The following is a 14,886-nucleotide window of genomic DNA, read 5'->3' as shown; positions in this document are numbered from 1 at the left end:
GTCAGTGAAGACGCACCCAAAGCACTAGGAGGACAGGGACTATGACGATGACTCAGCAGAGATCAGTCATTTGCGAGACAGAGGTCCTGTCCTGGGGACGGTCGCTGGGGCTGCTATAGCAGGTGCCCAGGTGCTGGTGCCAGATGGCCTGTGCTCAGCTCCCCACGCCACCACTCTGTGAAACAGGGACACCCGCAGAGCTGCTGTAGAGGCAGCAGCGGGGGGAGCACTGCGGACAGAGTCCAGTCACGGCTATCAAGTGTTCTCTGTTCACAGGGTGACTACACAAAACAGCAACCTGCCAAGCAGGAGCTCAGGAAAAACAACAACAAAATAACACAGCAGGCTGCGTTCAGTTCTACTGTGAACTAACCAGCTCTGTGTGGCTAAACCACTTCATCTCTTGATACTTACTTCACCTGCCAAACGGGAAAGATCCTAAGAGCCTACAGCAACGTGGGCTCAGGGGACTAAGGGGAGAGGCGCCACGGAGCCCACCACTTACTCAGTGCTCAACACGTGTCTGCAGCCATTGCTGCCTGCTGCCCGGCTCCCGTGGCCACATACTGACCAGGATGAAACGAAATGACATTTACGTGAAAACGCTGCATAAACTGCCAGGGAATGTGTGCTAAATGCTCTATGACCATAAATAGAAAGAGCAGAATTACATCATAGAAGGAGATCGACACAAAAATCATAATGGAACTATATAGTAAGAAAAATACACGGAGGAAGAAAGTGGATATAAAAAGCTCAATTTGCCAAGAGGCAGGCGCAGACTCAGGCTAGCAGTCGGGGAACCAGACGGCAGCTCCGCTCACAAATGTGATTACACCATACACGTTCTCTCTCATCTGAGGAGGACTGTCTCGTGTCCTGTCCACTGAAAGGCAGACCCCGCCAGCACTCCCAGCACGCAAGAGAAGCCCTTCCGCTTGGAACTGCACGAGGATGTGCTTCTGCTCGAGTTCGTCTGGGAAGGCAGAGCGAGGTGGGACACAAGTGTGCTACGTTAGGGGAGAACAGCGAGGAGGTGTGTTACAAATATAAACCCTGGAGGCTCTGCGTTCCTCCAACGTCGGCTGCCTATCTATTTTTGAAAACTAAAGAAATCAGAGGGAAAAAGCCATTTTGGTTCCATTAGGTTTGCAGGAGAATGAATGGGGTGCCTGCTGGCAGGAAATTTAATGTAGTTAGGATGTGACTGAGGCAATCAGAGAGCATTTTTACTTTTGTTTGCACGACAGATTAAGCTCGCTGCTCTCGCTGTTCTCCGCGGCAAGTGCCACTGCTAATAGCCTCCACATACTCACAGGGTTTGCAAATGAGGGATACAGGAGGTTTATAAAATTGCAAATCCTCAGCAAAGCAAATTTAGCTTTCCACGAGCCTTCGCTCTGAAGAAGGTGGCCGGTTAACCCCTTGAAAGGAGACAGGAGCTGCAGCCGACGCGCGTCTCCAGTGTTAAATGAGATTCACTGTGTATCACGGCAAATCACAACAGGTTCCTGGCAATAAATGCACATTCCCTTTGTCTCACCTTTGCACCCTGGATGGGGGAGCAAATATTCCATATCTTGGAGAACAACTAAAATACTGCACACCTCCGACGGAGCCGTCATTCTTGCCGTGAGGTTTTTCCAGCTCTATTCCGTACCAATATCCTGGAATGTGAACATTGCATTTTAGAAGCATCCGCGCTTTGTTCAAAATCATTATGCTATATTATATTATAGGAGCCCAAAGTCTGGATGGCTTAACATTTTCACAAATGACCAAAATGATGGAATATCATGATTGTTAGGGTTTCGGATGATAAAATGATAAAATTGGAAAAGTGGGGAGAATCATCACACAAGCCTAATTGCACAGCAGTGCATTAAGGGAGGAAAATGAAATAAAATAAACACAAACTTGGCAAGGACTGGGTATTATGCAAGAAGTAGACGCCTGAAATATATCAAAATTATAATGAGTAATAAAGTGTCCCTGACTCAGTGGCAGAGTGTGTCCCGGTGACCGACGCGCAGCACAATAGTGAGACGTATAAATCAGAAAAGGGCACGCGACCCTCTCACCTCACTCTCCCAACATGAGAACATCACAGCAGCTCTGGAATAATTAGAGGACAAAAAGAATACAGGGAATGCCACCAGACTCCACGGTGACTCTGCTTTCTCTTTTTTCAACCCAAGATGAAAAGAAAAATTACTTTTAACCTAGATGAAGACTTAGGCTGACTGATGAGAATTTTTTCAAATGCTTTCAGTATTTAAAAGGGCCCTTTCTGAGGGAAATAGTGGGATTTCCTCAACTGTAGAGCCTAAAATTAAAGTTGGGAAATGGATTTTAATATGTCCCCTCCTATATAAGGAAAAAGGACACACAACCCTGGAGCAAGGACTGTCCCTCTCTGAGGATGCCGGGAGACCACTTCTCTGTGATTTAAAAGGGGAGAACGGCAGGAATGGGATTTGATCTCGCACCATCAGTTGTCAAGTAAAAAACAAACACGTAGGCATCAAGAAGCACATAGCAAATGACAGAACACAAAAGCACTGTTCTCCCAGCTTCCGAGCGCAGAGCCGACTGCTAAGTCAGCCTAGAAGTGCTTGATGTTTGCTCCTCCCTCACGCTCACACAGATGGCACACGTGCGTCTACCTGCAGAGATCAGGGTCCGAGCTGTTGAAAAGGTCCCTGTGTGACCAGAACCTCTGACACTCACAGGGTCCTGCGACACAACGTGAGGACTGGCTAGGGGTGGGCCTGGGGCACGGCAGCTAAGATGCCACTTGTGCTGCCCGGGGTTCCAGTGCCAGTTCAGCTTCCTGCTCATGTGTACTGGGAGATAACGAGTGACGGCTCAAGTATTTGGGTCCCTGTCACCCATGTAGGAGACCCAGGTGGAGTTCTGGGTTCCTGGTTTCAGCTTGGTCCAGCCAGGGTTATTGCTGGCACCTGGGGAGTGAACCAGCAGATGAGAGGTCTCCTTCTCTTTCTCAAATAAAGCAGATAAATTAAAATGCAAAATAATTCAGAATTTTTCAAAGGGGGGGGTGGTGAGTGGGCAGATATGGTGGTGCAGTGAGTTAATAAGCTGCATTCCACATCCGAGTGCCCGGTTCAAGTCCCAGCTACTCCACTTCCAATCCAGCTTCTTGCTGGTAAGATCCTGGGAGGCAGCAGGTGATGGCTCAGGTGACTGGGTCCCCCCACCCGTGTGGGAGATCCAGGTGAAGCTCTGGGCTCCTGGTTTCAGCCTGGCCCAGCCCCAGCTGTTGCAGATGTCTGGGGAGTGAACCAGCAGATGGAAGCTCGCTCTCTTTCTCTCTCTCTTCCTCCCTATCATTTTCCCTCCCTTCCTCTCTCTAGGCCTGTCTTTCAAATAAAAAGAAAGGAAAAGAAACGCCTACACACGTGACATTTGGCCACACAAAGGCTCAGAACCAGGCCGGCACGCTTCTGAGCGTGCTGAGTCGGGTCAGCCGGGCCGCCATGCTACTTCCCCAAACCCCACAGTAGGAATTTGCCAGATTTTACTCCTTCTGCCTCCTGTGCTTTCCCCTTTAGCTTTTGCATTTCCTACTTTAATTTGCCACGTGACTGCTGCATGCTTACATATAACTGGAAAGCGCACATTACAGCAGAAATACATTGAGCCAAGCCTCGCAGCAGGGACTGCGCGCTCCCTAGAAGCGGTGTGTGTGGAGAGCTTCCCGTCTAAATGCCAATTCTCTTTGCAAGGGTAGCACAGATAAAAATCCTGAAGAGGCTAAAATGGGCTTGCTCTCAGCTCCAGGCCTTAGAAAAGTCTGCTGCTGTTGTGCCGAAAGCACTGATCTGATCTAAACTTTCGATGCCACAAGAAATACACCCCCCCACACACACACTTCCTGATAGGCAGGATGACTTTAACAACAAAGTTTCCAAGATTTTTAATACTGGCTTTTACTCCCGAGTTTCAAATTGCTTTACATTAAGCATTTTAAAATCAAAAGTCTACCCAAAACAATGAACTGTAGCCGAAGAACTGAAGTAACATAATCAAGGAGAACTCGGAGACACAGGTAACGGTGAAAAACAACCTGCCCTGGAATTCCTAAGCTTTTATTGGGTGACTGCATTGGGCACAATGTAACTAATTTCTATTACTCCCTGGAGACCTAATGGAGCCAGGCGTGATAAAGACATAGCACCCATCTCAAATCGGCTAGTTGGCCGGCCACGGAGAGTGGCGTTCGTGAGCGGCCAGCATCATGGGGCAGCAAGTGAGGCCAGTGCACGCAATGCTGACTGCCCAGATCAGAGCTCTGCTCTGAGTCCCGGCTGCTCCACTTCTGATCCAGCTCCCTGCTAATGTGCCCGGGACGGCAGTGGAGGATGGCCCGAGCGCTCCAGCCCTGCTACCCATGTGGGAGATCTGGAGGCACTTCCTGGGTCCTGGTCTCCTGGTTTCAACCTGGCTCAGTCCCAGCTATCGCAGCCATTTGAGGAGTGAACCAGTAAATGGAAGATATTCTCTCTCTCTCTCTCTCTCTGCCTTTATGGGTAAATAAAATTTTTTAAAGTGGTAGTAATGAAATAAGCATGTGCTGGGAGCCAGTGCCCCCCAGAGCCCTGCTTCTGCCCATCTGGTGAGCAGAGGCACTGGCTGCCTTGGTTCCAGACTCTGCACAGACGTTGTGTAGGGGGACAGCCTTGGGGGAGAGAGTCTCCCCCAGGAGCAAACGCTCAGTGTGCCGGTGCAGACTCCTTCCCCAGGCTCCTCTCCAAGAACACCAATGGGAGTGTGGGTATCACTGGCCCTGGCAGCCTTAGCCTGGGGACTGGGGCTCAGGGAACAGTGTGGGGACTCTGGTCACTGCTGTTACCAGGAATTGTGGAGTACTTCATCTCTGACCCAGGATTCTCACACTCTTCCACCAACACCTAGGAAACTGGCCGGCTACCTTGTTGGCTTGAAACTCAGTAAAGTCTCACAATCTTTGTGTAGTTCTCAGATTATTACAAACTTTTCTTTAAAAAAAAAAAATCAATGTTCTAGCTAATCTTCCTACAACACTGCAATGCCACCAAGTGTTAAAAGCAGGATATTGCTTTCAGAAACACATAAGCGAGATTCCATTCAGCTGGCTTCTACTGAAAATTACAGGGGCTGGGAGTCCAGGCCACTCGGAACTCCTGCATCCCAGCCAGCTTGGAGCCCCAGCTCTGTCTCCGATTCCAGCTTCCTGGGAGGCAGCAGGTGACGGCTCAAGTGCTTGGGTCCCTGCCACCCACGAGGGAGAGCCAGACTGAGTCCCAGGCTCCTGGAGCTGTTGTGAGAGTGTGGCAAGTGAGCGAGTAGAAGAGACTGCTTTCTGCTTCTATTTTTTCATCTTGAAAATAAATTTTTAAATAATTTTTTAAAAATAATTAAAATGATAAGCGCTGAAAATGCAAAAGGAAATAATCTTTTTACTTTAGGGAACACAATACTGACCACTGATTGGACACGAAGACGTAAACACAAAGATGTACTTTCAAGGCTCCAGGGCACACAGAAGCTTTCTCGTCGTCCTCTGAACCCTTTTGCTTTTTTTTCTCTATACCAGTCTGATGAAATCTAAAGAGTTCACTCATTATCGGCTCATCTTAAAGATTACCCTTGGCAAAACTCCAATCCTGAGATGTCCTCTGTCACTGAGCTCACTGGCGGCAGGTGAGAGAAGACGCGCAGTGTGACAGCTCGCGACAGCTCGCGCTAACACGGGACAACTTACAGCAGGCGGCACAGGAGCAGCAGGAGTCACCCTGGGGGGACACAGCTGCGTTTTAACCATCCTTTCACAGCGTCTGGGCCACGGCCACCGTGCACAGAAGCAGTGCACCAGGAGTTCTCTGCAATCAGGTTTCCTTTACACGTAGAGCTGCAACCCCTCCTGTATCCTGAAGCACCCGGATGCAGCAAAGAACGGAGAGTTGAGCTACCTGGAGCAAAGTTTGTTGTTCCGAAGAACCGGACGGTACCGACTCTCTGGCCAACCACCAACACTCTGTCCCCAGGCTGGAGCTCCCCCTCTCGGCAGGAACTATTTGCTACAGATGTTGCTGAGGAGTTCAAACCTGCAGAGGTGGGGGCGGGGGGGGGGGGTGGAGGGGGGGGTGGAGGGGGGGGTGGGGACAAGGAGAGAGGAAAGAAAAGAAAGGAGGAAAAGACTCAAAAAGCACATTAGCAAAAAAAAAAATCATTGCATATTCTAACTAGTGTAGTTAGTTGGACGTTTTGGTATTTGGCGACTTATTTTATATGGCACCTGCAGTTGTTTCTCTCACGTGAGGTCAAGATGGTGACAAGGAAGGTGAAGGACCCCGAGAAATGATTGCCATGGGACATCCGACTCTACCAGGACTGCCTGGTACCTAGGACGGGCCAGCAGGCTTCTTTGTAAAGGGCTAGGAAGTACTTTCGACTTTGCAAGTCATGCCATAAGGATCACAACTACTCTGCTCTGCTGTCACCAGCATGAAGCGGACACAGACAATACATTAAAAAATGTGCACGACTGTGTGCCAATAAAACTTTATTGACAAAAGTGGGTGGGTAATTCCTTTTCTTGTAAAATTCTACAACGCTATAGTTCCCCTGGACTTAGTGTATATAATACATACAGGACTGTGATTTGAAGGATGAAATTGCTGTAAGGTGCCAATTACCCCAAAATGACTTCCTTATTAAACAGGATTACTGCCCACTCAGCTTGATCCAAACTAAACTGTGGAATGCCCAACAGTAAACATCACAAGTCCCAGAGAAACCCTGTTGAGACAGCTGTTAGGCGAGCACACCTGCAGGAAAAGAGGTGGCCTGGAGCCCTGGCCCATCGGGACCCCCATGGGATTGACAGAACCATCTGCCGAGGTCTACACGGCCAAGAGTGAAGGGGCCCCAGCTCACAGCGGTGGGATGTCTGGGTCGAGGGCGCCACTCGCCAAGTCCTTGGCCCCCAAAGTCACTAATACTTGTATTCCCATCATTTCACACCCCACAAAGTGCTTTTCATAAAAATTAGACTCATAAATAATAACTCGGGAACTCCTATGGTGCTGTACTCACGGCTGGCAGGTGGCAAACCAAGACTGAAACCCACAACCTGTGGCCAGAAATTCCCCGTCTGTCCCCATGCTGCCAGCCGATAGCGGCCCACAGACAGCAAGTTCACCGGGGGGATCCGAGCGGGCCGAGGCCCTGAACGTAGGTGTGCTCCCCATCTCTCCCATTCCCCTGAGACTGACTTTCTTCCTCCGTCTCTAATTCTTTAACCCGATGCTCAGTCACCATCCACAGCGTCCTCAAACGCATCATCTACGGGGAAGGCCGGTGTCTACTCACTCCAGGACAACGTCCCGGGGAAATGTCTAGGGCTGCAGACAAGGTCTCCCTCCTGCACGCCTCCCATCCTCCGCCTTCCCTGCTCCCAGAACCCTCGTCACCCAAACTAGTATGGCTACGCAGCCCTCACGTTTACGAAAGGAAAACAGGGGATGTATGTAGCCACACATAACTATTTCTCATAAAAATTTTAAAAAAAGATAATCCCATGCCTACCTATAAACTTTTAAATCAAGTCAATGTCAAAAGTCCAAATGTTAAAACAGCAGCCCTTAAAACAGAAATAAAATGAGGATAAAAAGGACTGCTGCATCCCAAAAAGACAGATATCAGGGGCAGCACAGTGGCATAGCAGGTAGAGCTGCCATCTGCAGTGCCAGCATCCCATATGGGCGAGTCCCAGCTGCTCCACTTCCGATCTAGCTCTCTACTATGGCCTGGGATAGCAGTGGAAGATGGCCCAAGTTCTTGGGCCCCTACACCTGCATGAAAGACCTGGAGGAAGCTCTTGGCTCCTGGCTTCATATCAGCTCAGCTCCGGCCATTGCAGCCATTTGGGGAGTGAACCAGCGGATGGAAGACCTCTCTCTCTCTCTCTTTCTGCCTCTCTGTAACTCTGTCTTTCCAATAAATAAATAACAATATTTTTAGAAAAAACAGCTATCATGTTTCCCCTGATCCAAGGTAACTAACATAGTACCTGAAATGTAATGTATTGGAATGAAATGGACATTTTGAGATTCAATGATTGTTTACAGCCCTTGTCTCTTCCATTGAGGAACAGTGTGTTTTTCCTCTTCATACTATTTGTTGAACTCTTTTATTGGGAGTAGCGTTCACTATATGATCATTAAGTATACTGAAAATAGATCTTTGTAAAAATTAAGAGTGAGAATCTGAGAGGGAGGGGAAGGAAGGATTGGACTGTGGGGGGGGGGGGAGAAGAGGAGTGCTATTATGTTCCTAAATCTGTATATATAAAATTGTATAACTTCAATTTTTAAAAATGTAAAAAAAAAAAAGGCTTGCTGCCTCACTGCACCTGCCCCACACATGCTCCTCACTGCATTAAGGAGAACTAGGGTGTGTGTGTTGGGGGGAGGGGGTCGTTCAGAGACTAAACACCCCAGCTCAACCATTTCAGGCATGATTTCCAGGTCTCCTACTTTTAGGTTCCCTAAATTTACACTGATTACATCATTGTCGTGGCTGAGGGCATGGGTTTCCCTCATGCCTTCTGGAAGAGTATTTTGACAAAGGAAAAATTCCTGCCCTGAACATTTTTTATGGTAAAATATTGGTTCATACAATTATTAGAAATGTGAGTAAGAGAACCCGGTAGTTAATATGAGGTTTATTCTGAACCATTTCTGCCTGCATGCCTTCATTCCTGCGTGAGCACATGTGGATTTCAGCAGAAGCCTGGGAGTGTTCGGTGCACCCTCCCATGGAACCACAGACCTGGGGGCCACAGCGGGCAGGCCACCAGCGACCATCTGGAACTGGTCGCCCTCCTATGTGGCCTTAAACAGTGACTCGAGCAAAAGCAAAGTGTGCTTTTTAAATATGGAGATGACACAAAGGCATGGGAAGAGTTTGTGTGCAGGAGATGGAGTTAAGATGGGCTAAAACCACCAAGAGTGAGCCTGGGGACAATCAGTAGCGAGCCTTGCGCCTGAGAGCGACAGGCAGCACCCTGGCTCCCGGCTCCTGGCCCAGGGAGGTGGGGAAGAGAGCACGCAGCTCAGTCTGACTGCAGTAAAGGGTTCCTTCTACACATTTAAAAACAGCAAATCTACTTACAAAGAAACCAAGATAAAAAACACCAAGAAAGCCAGGTTGAAAAAGCCATAGATACCAGCACTGGCTCGCGAGGACAGAGAAGGGCTTTTGCTCATTGTCTTCTTGGTGCTGCCACTGGCACTCAGTTTCTTGGCGTTGCTCTGTTTGTGCTCCAGAGAAGAAGTGGAGGAGGAGCTGCTGGCGGATCCGAGCGTGGGACCTGCCACAGGCAAGGAGAAAGGACGCATCAGAGCACGGAAAAGAGCCGGTGCACGGTACGGGGCGGTTCCAGGCAAGTCCTCCCGGAACGCTCCACTCGGTTTCCGTGGCTGCGGATTATCTTTGTGCCAGGTTAAATGCCTGAGCTCACCCAAATGCAACATAGCTTACACGTGCATGATTTTACAATGCAGGCAATGGCACTCTGAGGTCAGGATCTCGTACAGGAGGCGCTGCCATGGCAAACCATGTAAGCTGAATTCTAATCTCACCACCGATCACTCACCTCCCACAGCAGATGGGACAGTGGAGTCCCATCTGATTCACACAGAAACCAAAATGCTTGCTATTGCTAGGTCCTAAGGTAACAAAACTTTAGTATTAAAATGCTTGCGGGGCGGGCGCCATGGCGCAGTAGGTTAATCCTCCACCTGTGGCGCTGGCATCCTATATGGGAATCAGTTCTAGTCCTGGCTGATCCTCTTCTGATCTAGCTCTCTGCTGTGGCCTGGGAAAGCAGTGGAGGATGGCCCAAGTGCTTGAACCCCTGCACCTGCATAGGAGATTGGGAAGAAGCACCTGGCTCCTGGCTTCGGATCGGTGCAGCTTCAGCCGTTGCAGCCATCTGGGGAGCGAACCAGTGGGAGGAAAGACCTCTCTCTGTTTCTCCCTTTCACTGTCTGTAACTCTACCTCTCAAATAAATAAATAAAATCTTTAAAAAAAAAATGCTTGTGGATAAACTTAAGGCAAACAAGAACAGTCATGTTAGATTCACCTAACAACCTCACAGCTAAAGGCAGCCTGCATATTTTCGCCAAGGCATCTGGACTACAGAATTTTCTTTTATTCCTTCTTTTCATCTAGCCCAGTAGTTCTCATGTGTACTTAAGAATCAAAGTAGGGGCAAGGGTGTGGCGGGTGGAGCCACTGCCTGCAGTGCTGGCATCCCACATGGGCACCAGTTTGAGACCCAGCTGGTCCACTTCTGATCCAGCTTTCTTCTATGGCCTGGGAAAGCAGTAGAAGATGGTCCAAGCCCTTGGGCCCTGCACCCACGTGGGAGACCCGGAGGAAGCTCCTGGCTCCTGGCTTCGGATGGGTGCAGCTTCGGCTGTTGTAGCCAACTGGGAATTGAACCAGCAGATGGAAGACTTCTTTCTCTCTCTCTCTCTACCTCTCTACCTCTCTGTAATTTTGCCTTTCAAATAAATAAATAAATAAAAATCTTTAAAAAAAAAAAAGCAAAGTAGAATATTTTTTTAAATAATGTATATATGCTATTACCAGCTTCTTAAGGGATTCCCAAAGGTAATCGCTACTAGAATGAGTTTCTCCTATCAATTTAACCTCCAAATAAGCTGCTTTTCTACTATTCATTTTAAAGTCCTAGCAGTGAATCATATTTTGAGAAATAGATGTTATAAACTGTATTACCATCTTTCTCTATTACGGTTTTCAATTCTTCACCAGGAGGCAATGAGAGTGTGGATTCAGAAGTAATATCTTTCTTTGATGTCATCAATCCTAGGACACAGAAGCAAAAATACTTTTTCCAAGAGACAATTTTGTTTGACATTAAACATAAAAAAAAAAAATTTAAGTGCATGCATCCCTCATTATCAAAATTGTACCCACTTCTGAAGACAAGCTGGATAGTAAATTCACAGCAGGGGTCAACATTTTACTTAAAGGAAAAAGCAAGGAACGCGCTCCCATCTGAAAATCTCCATTTCTCCAAACATCACCACATTTTTAACTTATGTAACAGTCCACGAAGGATTTCTAAATAATATGAGACTTTTAAAGCACCTTGCCTAATTGTTTGACACTCGCTAATTGCATTCATTAGTGAGTGTGTTTGCACCATCACAGCAGGTACGGTAAACCCTATTACAGCTGAGATAGAGCTGCCGTACACTCTCTAGGAACTGTGAATAATTTATAGGATTGCACTGGTGTGTGCACGCCACCACATTTCAGCAAATTCTCTATGTAGACAATGAATGCGCAGTAAAACTGTTTGCCTACTGGTACAGCTACTGTTCATTTTAAGGGAAAGTTCAGGCAGTGAGAGGTCCTGCACGGTCTGCCATGGGGACAGCCAGTGGTGTGACCATCTCTCTGGGCATTCCCAACTCCCAAAAAAATCTCACAAGGAAAAGAAAAAAGGTTTTGAACCATTGTCAGCCTTCCTAAGAATTCTACTTTCAGTTGTACAGAACTACATTAGCTACATGAGAACTATGATGGACTACACCCAATTATAAATCCCACTGACCACCCATTCTGATCCTACTCACTTACAAAGCATTTGGGGTAAAGAACTGTGCTTGGTGCACCAAGCATGAACAGATTTAACGCTTGCCCTAACGGCAGGCCTTTTCAGTTTAGAATCACAGGCGCACAGGGAACTCAAGCATAGCAGGACGAGGTGGTAACAGTGACAAGACAGATCAAGATGGCCCTCCAGGCTGGATCCTCGGGGTCGTCCAGGGAACGGGGGAGGGTAGGGATTCTGGGTGGATCAAAGAGAGCCGTAAACAAGGATGCAGAGAACAGTGACGCGTGGCTTCCCTGGAACAGGGCCCCTGGGGATGGGAGGGAGGTCGAACGACACAGACAGGTGATGGTGACACCACAGGTCCACAGAGCCGGATCAGAGCCCTCTGCGGCGCTGAGGGGGCGGAGAGGGACCGACAGTTCCGGTTCAGCACGCTCCTGCAACAGCACTGTCTGGAAGTGCACAGCCAGCATGTCGGGGTCCCTTTCTTGAGCCCCCTGCCTGCTTGGTGATCTGCTGAGACGTTCATCAGGGAGAAGACGCCCCTTCCCGGAGTTCCTGGGGGCTTTAGCTTCCTGCTCTGGCACACAACCCCCGGGGGCCGCACGTTGAGAACACAGAAGGAAATCCACCAGGGACTCCACCCATGTGCCCATACTCTCTGCCCAAGGACAAGAGTTCCCCAAACTCAGGGTTTGAGGTGCCTGCCCCCCTCTGCTGCTGTTGCACCAACAGGACTGCCTGGCAGCTGGGGGTGGGGAGGGGGCAGGCAAGAAAGGAACCAGGGTTTCCTCCTCGCGGTCTCTCATGAGAGGCCCTTCTCCCGCTTCTCAGACCAGAAACAGCTTCTTGGGGAAGCTTTCTGTCCAAACCCACTGGGCACACCCAGGCTTCAGGTTAAAAGGATAAAAGCAATACTGCACCTGGAGAGAGACCTAACCACACAGGCACTGCTGTAAATTCCTCTAGAAAAAAAAATCACCCTGTCTTGAGACATTTTTGAAGGATCGAATTAAACGAAAGCTACGTAAAGTTCATAATTAAAGACTGACTATGATAAAGATGTCAGTTCTTTCCAGAATGATTTAAGGTTTAAACGCAGTGCCAATTAAAACCTCAACAAAGTTTTTAGAAAGACACTTAACAGCTTATTCTAAAATTTATATGGGAGTGTGATTTATCCAGGCTGAAGGAGCAAGCAAGACAATTTTCATGAATGAGGCAGGAAGTTTTCCTTGATAGCAAGATTTATTTTTTTTAATCTATAGAAATTATGGACTGCAAAGTTGATACATGGATATTCAAACAGCCCAAAGGAACAGAAGAGAAACGCCAACCAATTTTTGGACACAATCCTTTCATAGTGCCAGAGACCTGTCTGCTTCGATTACCGATGAGTTAACAAGTGTTTGTTGAGAATCTGTTTTGTGCTATGTGCTACAGCGAGTTCCAAAGCAGAAAACATTCTCACAGCTCATGTAAAGTTTATTTTATTTATTTATTTATTTATTTATTAATTTTTGACAGGCAGAGTGGACAGTGAGAGAGAGAGAGAGACAGAGAGAAAGGTCTTCCTTTGCCATTGGTTCACCCTCCAATGGCCGCTGTGGCTGGCGCGCTGTGGCCAGTGCACAGCGCTGATCCGAAGCCAGGAGCCAGGTGCTTCTCCTGGTCTCCCATGGGGTGCAGGGCCCAAGCACTTGGGCCATCCTCCACTGTCTTCCTGGGCCACAGCAGAGAGCTGGCCTGGAAGAGAGGCAACCGGGATAGAATCCGGTGCCCCGACTGGGACTAAACCTGGTGTGCCGGCGCCGCAAGGCAGAGGATTAGCCTGTTGAGCCACGGCGCCGGCCCCATGTAAAGTTTAAAAGTTTGCTGAGAGAATGAAAGATTTGCACAAATAAAGCCGAGGACAAAGCCCAAGATAACAACTGAGTGGCATGGATTTTTTTTTTTTTTTTAATATACAGAAAGTTAGAGAGTGAAGAAATTAAAATGAGTGGGGTAATCAGGGGCGCGTTCAGGAAGAGACAGGATCCCAGCACAGAGTGGCAGCGCCACCAGAGGCAGAAGTCGAATTCTGCGCCCAGAGAAAGGCCACGAGACAAAGTGTGGAGGGAAGAGAAAGAACAACGGAGGCAAACACGGGGGCCACCCTCAGACCCACAGTTTAGTGGTGGAGGCAGGAGGTGACTGCATCGAAGAAAGGCCTGTGACTCCGGTGACGGCAGGCAGGACTCCGTCTGATTAGAAAAGGAAAAGTCTCACCAAACGTCCTCGAATGAAGGAAGCTGGCTGCGTTTCACAAGATTTACTGGAGACACAGAACCCAGCCATAAGGTCGGACTGTGGGGCGATAAGACACAGAGACAGGAGGGGAGAATGGGAAGGCACAAGTCCTCTGCAAGGACCCTTGTCACAGACAGGCCGGTCACCAACACAGAGGTTCAGAACACGAGACACAAGCGCCTGCATACACTCAGGTCTCACACCGGTCAGGAGAAGGAAGAACGAGGCAATCCCGTGTTGGAAATGCCACCAAAGCAAGCAGAGACCCCGAAGAAGACGGGGAACCCTGGGGGGTGACCCACCAGTATTCACTTTGGATGTGACATGAGCGACTTCAACCTTCTGGGACCGGATGAGAGGGATGGCTTTGGTGGAAGGACCATGCAGCGCATTCTTCCTTCGATCTTTTGCTTTACTTATCTTTGAAAGAGGTGCAAAAATACCTAAGGGGGAACACAGAATTTGAGTTAGTGTTGGACAACTAAAGCATTTCAAATAAAAGGGCAAGCACAATCGCTTTGTGATATATACATTTTCAAGTTCTTTTTTTAGTGTCTCCTGTGCTTGCCTTCACAGAGCTTACAATCTGTCAATATAACATAGGCAATAGTCCAGGAACCACAGAAAAGATTCGAGGTAACAGATCTCTATTCTTTCCAAGCTACTGGCAAACAGCAACGTCCCACATAGTTAAAAGCCCAGTCTTCTACATCACTTTATGTCTCCTTCAGGACTTGGGTTTTCCCCCATGCTATAGATTTCTATATCCGTGTCTTCTCTCTCCCTTCCAGACTGCATGCCTTTCAGAGGCAGAATGCAAACACCGCCCATCACTGTCCTCTGCCACTCTAACACAGCACCTTATACGACACAGAGACACAGCAAGCTCTGTGACCACAAAATCTAACACTTCCAAAGGGCCTCGCCCTCAGTGCC

The 14,886-nt window shown here is 48.3% G+C and overlaps 1 protein-coding gene across 7 annotated transcripts in view; it reads right to left on the bottom strand.

The window, feature by feature from the left end:
• The window catches only part of CLIP4 (CAP-Gly domain containing linker protein family member 4), a 76,295-nt gene that overhangs the window by 23,686 nt on the left and 37,723 nt on the right, over positions 1-14,886 (bottom strand). For all 7 annotated transcript variants that reach the window (XM_062209194.1, XM_062209195.1, XM_062209196.1 and 4 more), the window contains 5 exons: positions 14,253-14,393; positions 10,815-10,904; positions 9,236-9,379; positions 5,976-6,110; positions 1,544-1,667 (listed from right to left, as the gene is read on the bottom strand). In XM_062209194.1, coding sequence (XP_062065178.1) covers positions 1,544-1,667; positions 5,976-6,110; positions 9,236-9,379; positions 10,815-10,904; positions 14,253-14,393 — 634 coding nt within the window. The remainder of the gene's footprint in view (positions 1-1,543; positions 1,668-5,975; positions 6,111-9,235; positions 9,380-10,814; positions 10,905-14,252; positions 14,394-14,886) is intronic.

Source organism: Lepus europaeus, chromosome 13, assembly GCF_033115175.1.
Source record: "Lepus europaeus isolate LE1 chromosome 13, mLepTim1.pri, whole genome shotgun sequence".
In the NCBI taxonomy this organism is placed as follows: domain Eukaryota; kingdom Metazoa; phylum Chordata; class Mammalia; order Lagomorpha; family Leporidae; genus Lepus; species Lepus europaeus.
This window is presented reverse-complemented; position numbering and strand designations above follow the sequence as displayed.